The sequence below is a fragment of the Zalophus californianus genome, chromosome 7, assembly GCF_009762305.2.
Source record: "Zalophus californianus isolate mZalCal1 chromosome 7, mZalCal1.pri.v2, whole genome shotgun sequence".
Taxonomy (NCBI): Eukaryota; Metazoa; Chordata; class Mammalia; order Carnivora; family Otariidae; genus Zalophus; species Zalophus californianus.
This window is the reverse complement of record NC_045601.1, coordinates 137,084,874-137,103,910: the sequence shown is the minus strand read 5'-3', so window position 1 is coordinate 137,103,910 and position 19,037 is coordinate 137,084,874. Positions and strand designations below refer to the sequence as shown.

General features: G+C 43.6%; 1 protein-coding gene across 4 annotated transcripts in view; it reads right to left on the bottom strand.

The window, feature by feature from the left end:
- Positions 1-19,037, bottom strand: part of RNF144B (ring finger protein 144B) — a 138,669-nt gene that overhangs the window by 34,038 nt on the left and 85,594 nt on the right. For all 4 annotated transcript variants that reach the window (XM_027601267.1, XM_027601266.1, XM_027601269.1 and 1 more), the window contains one exon: positions 2,922-3,026. In XM_027601267.1, coding sequence (XP_027457068.1) covers positions 2,922-3,026 — 105 coding nt within the window. The remainder of the gene's footprint in view (positions 1-2,921; positions 3,027-19,037) is intronic.

Here is a 19,037-nt window from a genome sequence, read left to right as displayed (position 1 = left end):
GAAGAATTGAAGAAATGTATCATAGTTTAGTTCAGAAGACGTTTTTGTTCTTTTTTTTTTTTTTTTTCAAATACCCTTTGGTAATTTCTAAGAGACATTGTGGGTTTGTTTGGTTTCCGTACAGCTCAAAAGTTAAACTGTTTTTAGAGTCAAACTGGGTACATGGAATGAGTGCCGGGAAAGTGGGATAAGAATGTATAATGGGAAAAGGGTAAGAAATAAGATGGAGGGGAGAACTGCAGGTGAATGGTGAATATGAAAAGAAAATTCTATACTAAGAAAATCAGAAAAGTTAAATTCTGTTCCCGAGAGCTGCAAGACAGACTCTCCTCACCCACTTGTCTGAACACATTAGCTCTAACATTTGATATCCGAATTGTCAACGGCTAGTGGTTACCATTCACTTAAAAGTCTACAACAACGCCGTGCCATTGAACTTTCTGCAATGTTGGAGATGTCATATTCGGTGCTGTCTAATCTGGCAGCCATGAGCCATATGTGGCTACGGAGCACTTAGAACATGATTAGTGCAACCAAAGGAATGAATTTTTAATTTTATTTCATCTTAATTTTTTTAAGATTTTATTTATTCATTTGACAGAGAGATAGCACAAGCAAGGGAAGTGGGAGGCAGAGGAAAAGGGAGAAGCAGACTCCCTGATGAGTAGGGAGCCCGATGCAGGGCTCGATCCCAGGATCCTGGGATCATGACCGAGCCAAAGGCAGATGCTTAACCAACTGAGCCACCCAGGCGCCCCAATCTTAATTAATTTCAATGTAAGTAGCCATATGGAACAAGCGACTACTGGATTGGACAGCACAAGGTCTAGGATACAGGCCTGTGGTTAATCTCACTTTTCATCAGGTTAATGTCACTCTGCTAGATCAGAAGCTCCATGAGGATAGCACTGGGCCGATCCTACTCACCTCTCTATCCCGACCTGGAACAGGGCCTGGCACACTCTGCACACTTAATAAACACTGCTGACTGATCAGAATATGACAGAAGCAAATCAAAAAGGAAGCACCTTTTCTAGAAGGATTATGCATCAAAAGAGGCTCCTGAACACCCGAGTCCTACTTTAAAACCCACTTCCAAGTTGTATAGCTCACCCAATCTTCCCTCAATTTAATTTCCTTCTCTACTTTACTCATACAAAAGAAATCAACATCTCCCACCACAGGATGACATATTCAATATTACTTTTTTATCAAAAACATTCCATTATTTCCTGATTTTCCTAAAATGAATCACTTCTAAATCATGATGTATTCCTTTTATCCTTCCCTAGAAAATACTTCAAGCTCACTTGTAACACCTAGCTGATATTCCGTAAGCTGAACATGAGACACCCAGTTGCAGATTGGTTAAAAATGGTCTATAAACATCTTTCTGCCTGCTTTGCTTACAATCTCCTCCTTACAGAGGAGATCCTTACAGAGGAGATTGTGTATATATTTGCGTGTGTGTGTGTGTATATATATATATATACACCCACAAGTCATATCAACACATACATATACGTATATATATTCACACACACACACACGCACACTACTGAGTCTCCAATTATCAAGTCCTTTATCACACAATCTACCTACCTACCTCGTTCTACTCTTAAAGCCATGTAGTTAGGGTGGTCAGAAAGAACTGGACTAGAATTGTAGCTCTTCTGTGTTTTAGACATGCACCCTTGGGCAAATTACTTAAACCCCCTGGGGGTCCATTTCTAAGTTTGTTGAAGGGATTAGATGGTAAACCAGCTATGAAAGCATCCAGCAGAGCCCCTAATACACAGCAGGTGAGCTATGTTTGCTGAACGAATAACTTATTTCCTCTGTTTCTTGGGACCTCTTTCCATAACAGAACCCATAATTGTTTTTCTAATAATCAAGCCAAAAGCAAAGAAGCAAATGGAGCAATGCTTACAATCTTCCCAAAGATGGGCTAGCGTTGGTTATCTTCTGAATTAAAGTGAGCTGTCCTGGGAGCCTAGGTGGCTTAGTCAGTTCAGCGTCTGCCGTCAGCTCAGGTCACGATCTCAGGGTCCCGGGATCGAGTCCCACGTCAGGCTCCCTGCTCAGCGGGGAGCCTGCTTCTCCCTCTTCCTCTTCCCTCTGCTTGTGCTCTCCCTCTCTCTCTCTCTCTCTCTCACAAATAAATAAATAAAGTGAGCAGGACCTGAAGACTAAAAGCAGATTCAAGGGGTGCCTGGGAGGCTCAGTCGTTGGGCGTCTGCCTTCGGCTCGGGTCATGATCCTGAGGTTCTGGGATCGAGCCCCGCATCGGGCTCCCTGCTCAGCGGGGAGCCTGCTTCTCCCTCTGCCTCTGGCCCCCACTCGTGCTATCTCAAATAAATAAATAAATAAAACCTTTAAAAAAAAAAAGTAGATTCAAGGGCAAGCTCCTGATCGGGGATTGAAGAAACAAAGGAAGGGGATGTATCACAATCTTAAGAAAATGGGAGAAGAACTCATCCAAAAAGGATATTTCTGATGACTGATAAACGTCAAATGAAAGGAAATGATTCGACTCCGTCTACCTTTGTAGAATTGCAATCCTTTATATTGTCTATAACCGGTTAAAATCTGTCATCTGTTTATCTTTAAAGTATTAACGATCACAAGACCACTCACTCTTCAGCCTCCAAACGGCACATCTGGTAAACCTGACTCCTAGCACCTTCGCCTAGTCTAGAGCTTCTTCAACACGTAGACAGCATTCATCAATAGAACTGAGGTAAGTAACAGTTTTAACAGTCTGTATGAAGAATCCATAGGTATGGAGCAATAAAGTACTCCTTTAAAAAGTAAGCCTCCGTATTTTGTTTCTAGACTCCCTCCGGCAGGGAGGTACATAGTCAAGATCCTAGGGAATAACGTCAACAGGCAAGAGGGAAGGTCATGAGACTCGTGCATACCTCCGCTTCCTGCAGGGTCCCGTGGTTCAGGCACACCGTGTCGGGGCAAGCAATGGGAGACCCACAGCCTTCTCGGATGGCCAGCTGCAGGTATTGTTTCAAGCACTAGAAGTTAAGAAGAAAAAAGACAATTACCCATTGCCTTACAGTAGCACAAAGGTCCCATAACCACCATTGCCTCCCCTTCCTGGGGCTCCTGAACTCGGGAAACCAAAGTTATCACCCATATGAACACTAAGAACCATCACTTGGGAAAGAATGCAAGACAGGTGATTAAGTATGTATGACCTCATCCTAAGAATACTGAGTTTATGCAAGGCAACAAGTCAAATTCCTGTATGCTCACACATCTTATCCACCACGGATGTGGGAAAGAAGAAACCCTCTTTTGCCCGGATGGTAAAAACCTTCTTTGTCCTTTTTCTTTTTTTTAACTTATGTGACTTCCCAGTTCCATTTTTACCTAATGGTCCTCTCCCTCAAAGTTTGCCCAAAAGTAGAACCATGTGACTCTCATGCTGAGCTAGCCAAACAGAATCAAAATACAGCTGACCCTTGAACCACACAGGTTTGAACTATGCGGGTCCACTGATACGCAGGGTTTTTTCAGTAAATACAGTACTGTAAGTGTATTTTCTCTTATGACTTTTTTAGCATTTTCTATAGCTTACTTTATTGTAAGAATACAGTATATAACACATATACAGAATATGTATTAATCAACTGTTTATGTTATCAGTAAGGCTTCTGGTCAACAGTAGGCTATGACTAGTTAAGTTTGGGGGGAGTGAAGTTCTATGTGGATTTTTGACCGCATGGGGGGGGCCAGGCGGTGCCCTGAACCCCTGCATTGTTCAAGGGTCAATTATAAGAGTAAGGCACTGACTTATCTAAGAAAACTCTTTATTTTATTTTATTTATCTGAGAGAGAGAGAGAGAGCACAAGTGGGGTGGGGGGCACAGAGGGAGAAGCAGACTCCCCGCTGAGCAGGGAGTCGGACATGAGGCTCGATCCCAGGACCCTGGGATCATGACCTCAGCTGAAGGCGGACACTTCACCGACTGAGTCACCCAGGCACCCCCGCCGTCTTTATTCTTTTTCTCTATCTGAAAATAAAACGAATATCACAATGGCATTATTTCAGGAAACTAAGCATGTATTTACCTGACTGAAATTACTGTTACAATGTACTACTGAAGTAATGACTAGAGCAAAGCATTTAAACCGAATTTGTATTTCTTCACATACTTAATAATTCCCTTCTTCAAGGAGTCCGTTTTTTCCCCCTACACCTTTCATCACAGAAAAAAATGAGAAAGTAACCCAAATATCCAAAATAGAAGAACATGTAAATAAATGATGCTAAATTCATACGATGACACACTGAAGAATCATGAAAAATATTTTCAAACGATGTTTAAACACATGGAGAAAATACTCCTGATTCAGTATGAATTGGAGAATAAAAGATATCTGGGAACGGGGTCCTCTTGCGGAACTCTTCCTATAGTTGCCTGCACTATAGGTGCTATATTTTACCTCTTATTTTCTTGTTTGAGAAAAGGGTAAACAATCACTTGCTCTAGCAGTTTCGGTGCCAGACACGGTCACTCGTGCTAAGAAGACTGGGAAGCAGAAGAGAGCCATATCAAGGAGACAAGGGGAAGAATTTCGGCGCACACGCAACACTTGAGAGGAGGGAGCAAAGCTGGCTCTCAAACAGGAGCGCCCCACACAAGGACAAATGAATAAATGATGTGAAGCCCTGTCCACCCGGCTCCGTTCTGAGGACCTCTCTGCACTCCATCCTTTTTCTGGAGATGCAAAGTCCAGGGAGGCTGGAATGGAGGTGTGTATGCTCCACATACACCCCGGCATCATGATGGCTTTATACGTCACGGATGCAACACCTAAGAACGTTAAATGCCGGGGTGACCACCTTGATCTCCCCGGCTGCCACTTGAAATGTGAGCAGAAAGACTCTAAAAACATACGGTCTCTAGGCTCAAGGGGAAGGTATCTGGGAAAACAAAGTGAACTGTTGTGCAACAAGCATCTATCAGAATATCTGGGCGTTAGCCATGGTGCCACACTAGCAAGTGACAATGGGAAAGTTACTCAGGCTGTGTCCCAGACCTGCTTCCCCTCACTGAAAAACCAGAAACGATAGTATCTGTTATGGTTACCTCACAGGGTTTAAAACCCACACACATACAAAACACAAACCTGAAATTTTACATACGGGTGCCCTTTGAAAAATTCACAAATTGCAGAATATTTGGTTTTATTTCTACTCCGCTTCACTTGATCTGAGACTTTCTATCAAAAACTTTGTGGGGAAATGTTAATCCTCTGACCTTCTGAGATTGTCCTTTCTCCACTCCCTTCAGAGAATCAGTTAAGCCACTGTGGTCCAGAAGCGTCATAAACAGAACAGATATTTGCAACAGGAAAGCATACACACCTCCATTCCAGCCTCCCTTTAGAACTATTTGCATCTCCAGAAAAAGCTTAGAGTCAAATAGAAACTAAAAAGACTATGTGAGTCTTTACAGGCAAAAAAAAAAAAAAAAAAGGCATTTCAACTTCTTTTGCAAACTTGTAAAGTTGAAATCGAAGCTTTCCCAAGAGTTAATCATAGATGTTCTATTTGTTTTCTTTTTTTAAGATTTTATTTATTTATTTGTCAGCATAAGCAGGGGAAGCAGCAGGCAGAGGGAGAAGCAGGCTTCCTGCTGAGCAGGGAGCCCAACGTGGGACTCGATCCCAGGACTCTGGGATCATGACCTGAGACGGAGGCAGATGCTTAACGGACTGAGCCACCCAGGTGCCCCTGTTCTATTTGTTAATGTAACGTTCTTAGGTGTTGCATCTGTTGACGTGTAAAACCAGTACATTCTGAAGCTGCCAACAAAGACTCTCCTGGCCACAATATTTTAGGAGAGAAATTAGAGCTATATACACAGGCTACACACACACACACACACACGGGCTACATATATATATATATCCTACATGCCCTTTTTTTAATTCTAAGAAACACTGGTTCAAGATAGAGATGTGTCACACAAGCGACTGAGTATGGGGACAGCATAGGCACCTGCCACTCCCTCCCTGTGAGCGTGCATTTCTAGTCAGAGGCCAAGAGGAACAACAACCAGCCCTGGTTATTGCTTCTTGTTGAATTTTCCAGCACCTTACGTTCGTTCTATGTCTTGTATCAGCTTTCACTAAGAATTTAATCTCAAGCCCTCCCTCTCTTCCCCAGTACCTCTGGCTGAAGCACAAAAGAAGCAAAAACATTCAAAGGAACCCCCCTGCCACCCAAACCTAAGTAAATGGGTAACAATTCTGGAAGAAACAGGCATCTGTTTCATCTGACTATAAATAAAAACAGAAAGAAAGAGGGAAAAAAAAACTACCATCATTTAGTCACATTAAAAAAAAAAGCTACCTTCCAGGCAGACCGTCTCTGCCTTGCTGTCCTACCCGCCGCTCCCTCGCAGCGTATTCGGTAAACTTCTATTTCCTCTCTTGTGCCCTGGGGGAATTCTTTCATCCGGTCACCCCTCATTTGCTGACCTTCCCGGGGAACCTCTGCCGAGCAGGGGGGCTGGCCTCTCCCCGGATTCTCCGGGAATTTCTTGGGACTTTCCCTGGGTGCACCGGACGGACTCTAGTACTCTGTGGGGGAACTGAGGACCTCAGGCCGAGGTGACTCCTAGGTGAGGCTTTGCCCTTGCTAGAAAGGGTGAGGGATTTCCCCTCTGGCCCTTCGGAGAAATCTGACCCCCCCACACTCCCTTTCCTTGTGCTGTCCAGCCCTTGGCCTTAGCCGTCTAACCCTAGTACTTCCCGGACAACTGAAGGTCTCTGGCCAGGGCGGCTCCCCAGTGTGGTCTAAAGGTCAGACTGTCCCCGCCTGCGACGGCGAAGGACCCCTTCTCTCTGCTCTCCCGCTGCCCCCCGGAGGTCCCCCAGCCTGCAGCCCAGTTGGCAGTGGCAGCTCGTCCGGGGCGAATCTGCACACGTGGCTGACTCGTGGCGGACTCTCAGCCACCTTGCTTCTTTCGGGCCCTCATGTTTCTCCTCTCTTCCCACGGGTCTGGCCACCATCTTGATCTACAGGCAAAACACACTCCTCCACGTCGGCAGGAATCCAACCACCCCGCTCAAGGATGATGAGTCAACAAGGATTCCAGCCCGTGCCCGCATCCAAGGGTCCCCTCCCGCTGTGCCCCATGGACCCAGCCACCAAGAGTTTCACTTAAATCGCCTATCAGCGCATGAATCTGATACCAAGCTCTGGTCTGTAACTGCACAGAATCCCTGATGGACCAACAGGTTTAGGTGGGGACAGGGTGTCCCCCGCCCCTGCCCAGCAGGAAGCAGCTACTGAAGACGAGACCTCCACCCAAATGCCGAAGATGTGTCACTGTCGATCGGTCCGTGGGGAATGTAGAGGCTGCTTTTAGGCAAGAGGCTGGAGCAATGGAAACCAAAGTAAGGGGAAAGGGCCCGCCGCGACCACCAGGCTGAATGCAAACAGGCTCATTAAGTGACCCACTTCAAAACAGCCACAGGCGCTAGCTGACCAGTGGGCTGCTTACAACCGGGCACTGGTACCAAAACAGGAAAAGTCAATGTGTTCCCAGACCTTCTCACTTCCCCCGCTTCCTAGAGCCTCCCACCACTGCCTCCTGGCAGTTTCTCCTTTGCTGTCCTGTCTGCTATTCCCTTGTGGTGTATTCAATAAACTTCCATCTCCTTAAAAAAGAAATTACATTCCATTAAATAATAGCATTAAACAGATGCCTAAATATGCAATTTTCATAACAGCTACTAAGTTCTAAGGGAAATGTTTTAAGCAGAACTTTTTGAAAATCCGGATGACCCACCAAAAGAAAGTTTTTTTTTTCCTTTTAAATAGTCAGCGTTCCCACTTCATCAGTATGGTAGAACATAAAAAACATTTTTAGGCCATGAAGTGTCATGTATAATAATAGTAAGGACTGTTCTCCCCCCACCACCACACCCTGTCCTCGTCGTGCAATTTCTATCTCTGTGAATGACATTTCCATCCATCCAGCTGTACAACCCAGAGATGTATGGATCATCTGGGACACCTCTTTCTCTTACCCTGTATCCAGTAAATGCCTACTAGGTAATCTGCACCTGGCTGTCTAACCAAGCCCTCATTACTTAACAGAGCCTTTGAATCCACCTTCCGCCATATACACAGCCTCCCCACATCCCCAGTCTTGCCCATCTCAGTAAAAGGAACCAATTACCCAGTTACTCAGCCAAAACAAAACAAAAACAAAGACATCCCTGATTCCTCTTTTCCTCAAACTCTACAACCAAAACATGTCCCCACACTAGGCATTTCCCACCACTCCTGCCACAAACTCAAGTCCCCATCTTGAGTTGCCCTTGCTAGAAAGGGTGAGGGATTTCCGGAGACCTCTGCAATAGCTTTCTTGCTGGTCTCTACTCCACACAGTAGTGAAGGTGCTCTTCATACATCTTTCTAAAATATAAATCATATCTTATTCTCCTGCCCCAAACCCTCCAGTGAATGTGCATCTCATTCAGATGGCCTCGCCAACTCCTTTCCATGACCCACACGGTCCTACTTGTTCTGACTCCAGGCTACTGCTCTGAGCTCATTTCTACCACATTCCCCCTTTACTCTGGGGCTATGAACCTGCTCGCTATTTCTTCGACGTGTCACACTTGCTCCCGAATCAGGCCTTCTTTCTTGGTTGGTGCCATTCCCCCCGCTGCCCCCTGGAGTGTCCTTCCCCCAGATGGCTCGATCTCACGTCATTCAGGGCTCTCCCTCAATGTCACGTCTTCAGATAGGCCTTCGCTGGCTAAAAAGGCCAACCTTCCCTCCCCTATCAGGCCTCCTTACCCTGCTTTATTTTTCTTCATAGCACTTTCTATTACCTAATGTTTTTTACTTGTGTATTATCTTGTTGCCCCACTAGAAATTCAGCTAGAAGTACAGGGACATGGTCTTATTCTCTGATGGATTCCAGAAAAACATGTGGAAGGTACTACAAAACACATTACTGGGTGACTTAATAGTTCCAAAATCCTATCCATCCCATGTCCTAAGTACTGATTAGGCCTATTCACCTCTATCAGTCTCTTCTGCCCCATCCTTAGACCACTTTCCATTACCTCTTACCTGGGTTTCTGCCTTAGTCCATTCACTAGTCTTCCTGTATCTGTTTTTGCCTCTTTCTAATAATTCTCCACATTGCTGGCAGAAGGAACTTTAATAAAATCTAAATCTGATCCCTTCTGTCATCTGCTTAAAACCCTTCCAAGACTGTAAACACTCTTTATGTCTCCTTTGTAGCACTTACTACAATTAGGACTTAAAAATTACATGGATATAGGGGCACCTAGGTGGTTCAGCCAATTAAGCATCTGACTCTTGATTTTGGCTCAGGTCATGATCTCAGGGTCCCGGGGATGGAGCGAGCCTCGTGTTGGGCTCCATGGTGGGTGTGGAGCCTGCTTACGATTTTCTCTCTCCCTCTGCCCCTCCCCACATCTTGCATGTGTGCATGCGTGCGTGTGTGTGTGTGCTCTCTCTCTAAAAAATTAGGTGTATGTAATTATGTACCCCCCAAAGTCTCACTCTCTCCACTCAGTCCACCTGTCAACATTATCAGAAATTTTAGCCTTTAGAAGTCTTTGATTAAAACCTTGTCTCTAGAATAATCCTGTCACCATTCACAAATGATTAGGACAGGAGGATAGTCAGATGAGGTAGTAGTTTCCTGGCAGAGGGCAGAGCCTTGAAGAAAAGGATAGAAGACAGGTATGTTTCTAGGGACAAGAAACACTGGAAACTATGGGACACTAATGGGAAGGGCAGCCGTGATATTATGATTTGTAATAAGAAATACAAATACATTCTTCCTATTTCTAGCACAGAGCTTCTAAAACCCTTGGAATCTCCTAAGTGATGGGAGAGATAAAAAGTGTCTTTTGTTAAGGAGGTGACTTTGGGAATGCCCCTAGGTCACGTGGGGACTTGGTTGCCAGGGGTACCAACTCTGTGTGAGTGGAGAGTTGGAACTTTTAGTCCTATCCATTGACCTCCAGGGAGGGGAGAGAGGCTGAAGGTTACATCATTGGCCACCGGTGATTGATTCAATCAGTCATGCCTATGGAATGAAACCTCCATAAAAACCCAAAAGTCTGAGTGCAGAGAGCTTACTGGTTGGTGAACACATGGAGATTTGATAAGAGTGCTATATTTAGGAGGACTTGGAAGATCCATGCTCTTTCCCCACACCTTGCCCTATGCATGTCTTCCTTCTGGCTGTTCCTGAGTTATAGCATTTTATAATAAACGAATAATCGTAAGTTAAATGCTTCTCTGAGTTCTCGGAGCTGCTCTAGCATGTTAATTGAAGCCAAGGAGGAGGTCATGGGAACCTATGATTTACAGCCAGTTGATCAAAAGTGCTTGTGACTGGCACGCAAAGTTGGGAGACTTCTTTGATCCAGACTTGTTTGGATAAATGTCTATTCCTATCCTTTGCCCATTTTTAATTGGGTTATTTGTGTTTTTATTACTGAGTTATAGGACTTCTTTTTATGTTCTGCAGGTGTCCTGTATCAGATATGATTTGCAAATATTTTATCCCATATTGTGAGTTATCTTTTCATTTTCCCGAGAGGTCCATCGTAAAGGTTTTTAATTTTGATGAAGTCCATTTTTTTTTCCTTATGTTCATGCTTTGCCTAATCTGAGGTCATGAAATTTTTTCTACTTCCCATATTTTCTTCAAAGAGTTTGCAAGTTTAGCTCTAACAGTTAGGCAGAAGCCATTTGAGTTAATGTTTGTCCACGGTATGAGGAAACACTCCAACTTCATTCTTTTGCAAATGGTATCCAGTTGCAAATGGTATCCAGTTGTCCCCCACACTATTTATTGAAAAACTATTCTTTCCCCACTTTGAACTGTCTTGGCACCCTTGATGGAAATCAGCTGACAGTAAACATGAGAATTTATTTCTGGAGCTGTCAATTCTATTCCATTGATCTATCTGTCTATCCTTATGACAGTGTGACACAGTTTTATTATAGTGCTATTGTAAGTTTGAAGACCAGAAGCAAGTTCTCCAACTTTCTTCTTCTTCTACAAAATTCTTTTGGCTCTTTTTTCCTCAGTTTTCCATATGAATTTTAGGATAAGCTTGTCAATTTGGGCAAAGAAGACATTTGGGATTTTGAGAGGATTCATATCTGTAGATTCATTTTATGGCCATCTTAACAATACCGGCATGCCTTGTGTATTGTGCTTCACAGATAGTACGTTTTTACAAATTGAAGTTTGTGGCAACCATGCATCGAGCAAGTCTATCAGTGCCATGTTTCCATCAGCATTTGCTCACTTCCTCTGTGTCACACCTTGGTAATTCTCGTCATATTTCAAGTCTTTTCATTACATATTATATTTGTTATGGTGATCTATTGGTCAGTGTAACTCGATGAAAGCTCAGAGGATGGTTAGGCATTTTTTAGCAATAAAGTATTTTTTAATTAAGCAGAGTGCATAGTTTTTTTGGACATAATGCTATTGCACACTTAAAAGACTATGATATAAGACTATAGTGTAGGCATAACTTTTATATGCCCTGGGAAATGAGAAAATTCGTTTGGCTTGCTTTATTGTGATATTTACTCTGTTAAGTCTGGAACCAAATCCCCAATACCTCCTAAGTATGCCTGTATTGATCATGAATATCGAGTGTCTTTCTATTTAGTCTTCTTGAATTTCTTTGAACAATGTTCTGTAGTTTTCAGAGTATAAGTTTTGTGCTTCTTTTGTTAAATTCATTCCTAAGTATTTTATTCCTTTTGAAATTATTGTGACTAACTGTTGTTTTAATGCACCATTATCGTATTTTCCTGTTAGTGTATAGAAATATAATCAATTTTTGTATATTGATCTTGCATCCTGCAGTCCTGTTAAGCTGGCCTCAGTGTTTCTAAACTCTGTGACTCCAACACGCAACCAAGTCCAAGAACCTCTAGTTCAATACAATCCATGCCCTCGAGTCTAATCAAGGAAGTTCCGTTCATCATCACTGCCTTTAAGTTATTTAGTAATATTCAAAAGTATGATATCTATAGGAAGGAAGGACTCCTTTCTAACCAACATCTCCATAGAGAACGCACGCATTTAGCTAGTTCCAAAAGAAACCGAAAAGGAAGCCTAAGAAGGCTTGAAGTGTTAAAGTTAAAGCTCTGATTGAGATCCTTTAAATACTTGACCCAAAACAGTGCTGCTGCTGTTTTTGGAAAAGGGTAGTAAGATCCACCTTGTACGCTTGAGAACAGTCATTCAGTATGGGAGATTAAATCTGGCCCCCAATCGAAAGTACCTCCAGTTCCCACCAAGCAAAAGCGATCAAACACCTCTATCTTTATCTCAAGTGATCATGAAACACCTAAATTAAGAAACTCAGTGATGGAAATAGTTCTGTAGAGAAACCCACTGGAAATGATGAAGACAGATCCAGTCCTCACAACGAAGTGAATCAATCAATCCTGCTAGACTGGAAGCTCAATCAGAACAGGGAACAGGCATGAGCCTGGGAAGGATCTGCTTTCAACACGAGTAATTCAAGAACTTTCCCACTGACCTTTCAGAGCCTCTCTCTTTTATCCCAGCAGGGTTGCCTTTCTTAACAGAGGGGGCCCCAGTTCTCAAGCTAGTTCCAAAGAGAGCCCTGTGTGCCAGGTGCTTACAACACAGTATACCCAGAAAAGCAACCGATGGTTCCAGGAGAAAGAAAATAAGAAGGCTTGCCAAGTTTACATCCTTCCATTTCCTCCAGAGAAACATTAGACCTCAGAACTGCCCACCCTCAGCTGGCCCCAAGGCTCTAGCCAACAGGCCCAGGACAGGCAGCGAGAATAAGCACAGCCCAGATTAAACATCGGGAGATTCCGCGGACCTCATTTATCACTTTCTTCATCTTCCTCCTGTGTACCTAAAGAGTCCCTATTTGAACTCTCAGGCAGCCTTTCTGACTCTCCCAGAATGCACAGAAGGTCTCAGCACTACAGAAGGAAACAAACCCCAAATTAACAAAGGGTTAAGAGACCCCTTCAGCCATGATGTAGGGCTATGCAAGTTATCTGCATAAAATATATCCACTCAACGAACCCAGGTAAACACAGTGAAGAACATAGTACCTTCATTCTACTAGAGAATGCACAGTGAGAATCCATCCGTTTTATCCATACAACGATAGATGCATGATAAGTACAGTAAAAATTTAGTGTTGGAATCTAAGAGGTGGGAGGAACATAGATATTCATTGTTAAAATTCTTTCAACTCTGTTGTATGTTTGAACAGTTCCGTAACAAACGAACAAATTTTTAAGCCAAAAAGAAAAAAAATTTACACCATTCACCAAATCTCAGATCTTAATGTTCCTTAAAGCAAGAATCACCTACGTTATATTTTATATAAAACCCCAATATCTGTATTGTATTTAAACCAGTTTGAATAAATTATAGTGAAATAAAATCTTATTAATGAAAATTAGTGACAGCAACATTAATGATTATCTAAATTTTTGAAATTTTTCAAGAACATTTACATTGTATAAATGAGACAAGCTAACTCATCATCAATTACATTTTTTTCCTACAGGACCTAACCTACAAAGCCAGCATGCAAAATGGTTAAACCACAGTGATGCTGTTAGTTTCTTCAAGAGAATATTTTTTTCTCTACACAGACTACCGGTTAGAAACGACTTACTTTCAGTTTAACATAGACATAAGCCTTAAGCTTGGGGTATGTGGGTGGCTCAGTCGGTTAAGCGTCTGCCTTCAGGTCAGGTCACAATCTCCAAGTCCTGGGATCCAGCCGCGCTGCCTCCGCATTAATGCTCCCTGCTCAGTGGGGAGTTTGCTTCTCCCTCTGCCCCTCCCCCTGCTCGGGCTCTCTCCCCCTCTCTCTCAAATAAATAAAATCTTTAAAAGAAAAAAAAAAAAAGACCTAAGCCTTAAACAAACTTCTTCCTTGGCTACACTTACAAAAGAGAATTTATTAGATTTAAGAAACGTGAACTCTGAAAAAGCTGGATTAACAGTGACTAGGTTGAATGTGAGCTATCTTGTAATATTCAAAATTAATTTAACTGATTTTATTCAACAACTCCACAGCAAAATCAGAATATCTTTCTACTTATAATAGAGATGGTAACAAACTTGCAACTATCCCTCATCTCATAATTTTCCCCCAAGACTTTATTCTGCAAAAACGGGAATGTTTTCACCATTCCTAAAAAGCAAATTCCTAGAAATCAGGGGGTTTTGTAGGTGGTGCTTACTTTCACTTTAATTGCCCTCATGTGAGTCAGTCTTCCTTTTCTTTCTCTTAAAAAATCCATAGACTTGCATATCCAAGACTGCTCTTGACTGTCTTGTTGAAATCTAACCTAGTTACTATCCTTGAATGGCCACTTTCCAAATTTTTCTTTAAGTTTTATTTATTGAGAGAGAGAGAGAGAGAGAGAGAGAGAGAGAGAGAGAGAGTGTGTGTGTGTGTGTGTGTGTGTGTGTGTGTGTGAGAGAGAAAGAGAGCGTTGGGGGAGGGGCAGAGAGAGAGAGTCTTCAAGCAGACTCCTCACTGAGCACGGAACCTGACTCGGGGCTCGTCAGGACCCTGGGATCACGACCTGAGCTGAAACCAAGAGCCACCTAGGCGCTCCCAAATATTTTGAGTGAAAATCTAATTATGGGGCCCAACCACTGTGAATGTTAACAAATAAAATTAAGGGAGCACATACTATGTCCTGGGCAGTATATTATGTATTTTCACAAACATTGCTCTTATCGTCCAAACAACCTTATGATTCAGGAATTAAGACTATGGATCTTGGGCAAGTAACTTAATTCTGCAGTGGTTTCTTTTTCTTTCTTTTCTTTTTGAGAGAGAGAGAGAGAGCATGAGAGCTGGGGTGGGGAGGGTGAGGGAGAGGGAGCGAGAGAATCTTAAGCAGGCTCCATGCTCAGCATGGAGCCCAACACTGGGCTCAGTCCCACGACCCTGAGATCATGACCTGAGCCGAAACCAAGAACGGAACGTTTAACCAACTGCACCGCCCAGGCGCCCCTGCACTGGTTTCTTAATGTGTAAACTGGAGGGTAAGAGCAAACGGGAAAAAACAGTACTCTTGCATTTTACATATTACATGGCAGGCACTTAAAGGCCTCTCTTGTCCTTCCTTGATTTTTTTTTTAACAGATGAATAAACTGAGGGTCAAAGACATAGAATAAAAACCCTCCACCCTACATTCATGTGGCTAATAACTCACAAACACTTACCAAAAGAGTCAAACCAAAAGGACATCCCTACTGGGGGTGGGAAATGCTTCAAAACCACTGAGGCTTTTGGTTAACACACAGCTTATGTATTTCTACAGAAATGAGCATTGACTGGGTCTAGCCTGATGCCAAGAGGTGCCACGTCTATCTGAAAGCTACCACATAACTAATCCTTGATGCACTTAAATAGTCAGAAAGTGGAGCTTTAGAGTTCACTGAATTTTCTAGTTTGCAACCTCTTTGGCTTCAACTTGTCTACATTTTTAGAAGTTCCTTTTCCTAGATAGTAACATCTTATCAGGGAACATAAACTTTTTTGTGTGATAATTTATCTTTCACCAACATTAGGCCAACATTATAAGCATTATGTTCTCATTCATTCATGTCTCCAAAATACAATACACTTTTCTTGATAGGACCCATTTTTCTAACTTGACAGTACTGTGGATACCAGGGTATAAAATCAGCTGAAACTGTACTAGCACTGGACATACTGTGTATTTTTTAGAGATAGACTCATGAGAAGAGCTTGTTTTGCTACAATTTGCTTCCTCCTGAAAAGAGGAAACACTGATTAAACAATGACCTATGTTCTTTTCACATCTCAGATTAGAGAAAGTAAAAAATTTGAAAATATCCAGAGTGTCAAAGAAGGGGGATTTCCTACACATTGGGTGGGGGCTGTTGGCACAACAGTTTTGGGGGGGGGGCAATTAGGCAACATATCAATTTAGAATGCACATACCTTTTTATTAGGCAATTCCACTGCTAGAAATTTTTCCTAAATAGATACAGTTTCACATTTATACAAGTACAAAAATTTTTCATTTATAATAGCAAACACTTAAAAAGGAAGGTGGGTCTATGTACTCTTACATAGAAGTGTGTTCACAATACACTAAGTTAAATTTGTAAACTCAAGTTAAAGAAAAATATCTATAAAGATCCCATTTCTCTATTAAATGGTATGTATGAATATATAGCCATCCCTGTGTTCACATATTTGCACACAGAGGAGTCTGGAAGGCAAACTGATCATACAACTGATGCCCTGGAAGCTTTTGTTTTTGTTTTGTTTTAAAACTAGCATGAGGGCACCTGGGTGGCTCAGTTGGTTAAGTGTCTGACTCTTGATTTCTGCTCAAGTCATGATGGCAGGATTGTGAGATCGAGCCCCGCGTCAGGCTCCGCACCAGGCATGGAGCCTGCTTAGGATCCTCTCTCCCTTTCCCTCTGCCCTGCCCCTGCTCTTTCTCTCTCTCTCTCTCCCCCAAAAAATAAAAATAAAAAAATAAAAGCCTGGCACATATTACTATTGTTATTAAGAGTAAAATCTAGTCTTTAAAAAGGAGAGAGCAAGGAAAAATGGGGTAAGAAGGAAGAAAATAAGCAACTAAGGTTCCATGCTATTTCTGATTACATTCTCCACCCCCGTCCTCGTACATGAAATTGGTGACACATACTCTCGCATTTTGGCTGAAATCAAAGTCTGGGACCCAAAGCCCTTCTGGGTTAGCGGTGGAAGAGAGGAGAGCAATCAGCTCTCTGACCTTTCCTTCTGCCTCGTCCCTTGGGGCCTTCATTTGCCTGCTGACTTCCCATTTCTACAAAGAGAGACGCAGAGGAACTAAAACCCTGCACAGTCCACCGTGAAATGACTGCAAACTTTGCCGAAGCAGTGGCCTTAACTGCAGTAGCTCCCTGGTTTGGGCACCCTGGCTGCCACCTGACCCGAGTACTTTAGGAAACTGGCAATCGTGTGAATGATTGGCTTGGGATGGAGGGCTGCATGGGCCTCAAAACGTGAGCTTACAAACCCCAACACCGGGGAGGCAAGTAAACGAGGAACTACTGTGTATCTACTTCATGATCCTTAAAGTAGGGATATATCTTAATGACCGATTTGGGTCATCCCTTGATGGATGGAATGAGTTAAAGCACTTCAAACAGTGCCTCACGCTGAATCCAGTGGATGAATGGTTGCTGCTATCATCAGTGATGCCTTTCTTCCTGGGCTTCTGCCCCACGTGAACTTCAAGTCAAGGACCATATGGATCGAGGTCACAGTGCTGGAATGGAAGGCAATACAGATACTTGGTGTTTTTTTTTTTTTTTTTTGAGATCTATTTATCTGGGAGCATGAAGGGGGGAGGGGCAGAGGGAGGAGAAGCAGACTCCCTGTGGAGCAGGGAGCCCGATGCGGGACTCGATCCCAGGACCCTGAGATCATGACCTGAGCCGAAGGCAGACGCTTAACCAACTGAGCCACCCAGGCACCCCCACAATACAGATATTTGTACGAAATCCATTTGATTCAATTTTAATGCTAAATGCTTTCAGAGCAGAGTTGATCATTTTTACGCTAGGGTAACCAATGCCACCAGGGTAAGAACCATGCTTGAATTTTTTACCAATAAATCCCCCCAGTCGAGTATTCTGCTTGTCAAAGTATTTGCTGACTTGCAATTGTCCTGACCAGGCAATGAGACTTCATCAGGAACTGAGCCAGTGGTGTGTTAAAGGAAGAAAAGAGGAAGATTCTAGAAAGAAGGAAAGACATGGAAATGTGAGACATGTCCCATAAGAGGCAGCAGAAGGTGATCTGAACACTGTGTAACAGGACCTCAGCGTCAGCCCTAAGGAATAGGATTCAAGCAGGAGCGCGTGAAAGAGTGACAGGAGTGGCATTTTGACAGCAATATTTTAAGAAATCGGACGTTAGTGTCCAGTTAGGAAGGAGAAATCAGGACATGAAAATACTTTTCATACTCCAGACCTCAAAATTGCAGTCTGCCATAATAAACACAGCATATGCGGATGAGGGGAGTGATCTCCATGCTCTCATCAGCCCACCTTGTTTGCTCCCTTCCAGACCATTCTCCACTCTGTGCCAGAGCCATTCTCCCTACCCTACTCCCAAACAAATCCTTCCGGTGGCTCCATAATGCTCTTTAACAAGGTCTACAAGACCTTCTGCATGTCTGCAAGACCCTCTGGACGTCCTCCCTCTCCAACCTCACGCTCAAGCACTCTCACACCTCCCACAGTATGTTCCAGGAATGTCTCTGAGTTCAGTTTCTCAGCATGCCACCCTTCCTTGGCTCTGTGCCTTCACCTGGGGCTGCCCGCCCTCCCTGGGGCGCTCTTCCCATCCACAGCCTCACCAACACTGCCATCAAGCAACCTCCGAGTCTTCTCTTGGTCTCAGCCGCTCAGGAAACCTTCCCTGACCTCCCCAAGTCTAGTTTAGGTGGCTTCCCTTATGCTCCCGCAGCACACTGTACTTCCCTCATCAGAGAGTCTGCTTCCCACAGGAGAAGCACACCGGTTACGCCTATCCACACAGCACCGTGGCCGGTACGTGGCTGCAGCAAACACAAAAGCAGAATCAGGATTAAGATGAGAACAGACTGGGGCGCCTGGGTGGCTCAGTCGGTTGGGCATCTGCCTTTGGCTCAGGTTATGATTTTAGGGTCCTGGGATGGAGCCCCACATCAGGCTCCCCGCTCAGCAGGGAGCCTGCTTCTCCCTCCACCGCTCTCCCAGCTTGTGCTCATTTGCTTTGTCAAATAAATTAATTAAAAAAAAAAAAAAAAGATGAGAACAGGCTGGGGCGCCTGGGGGGCTCAGTCGGTTAAGTGTCTGCCTTCAGCTCAGGTCATGATCCTGGGGTCCTGGGATCGAGTCCCACGTTGAGCTCCCTGCTCAGCGGGGAGCCTGCTTCTCCCTCTGCC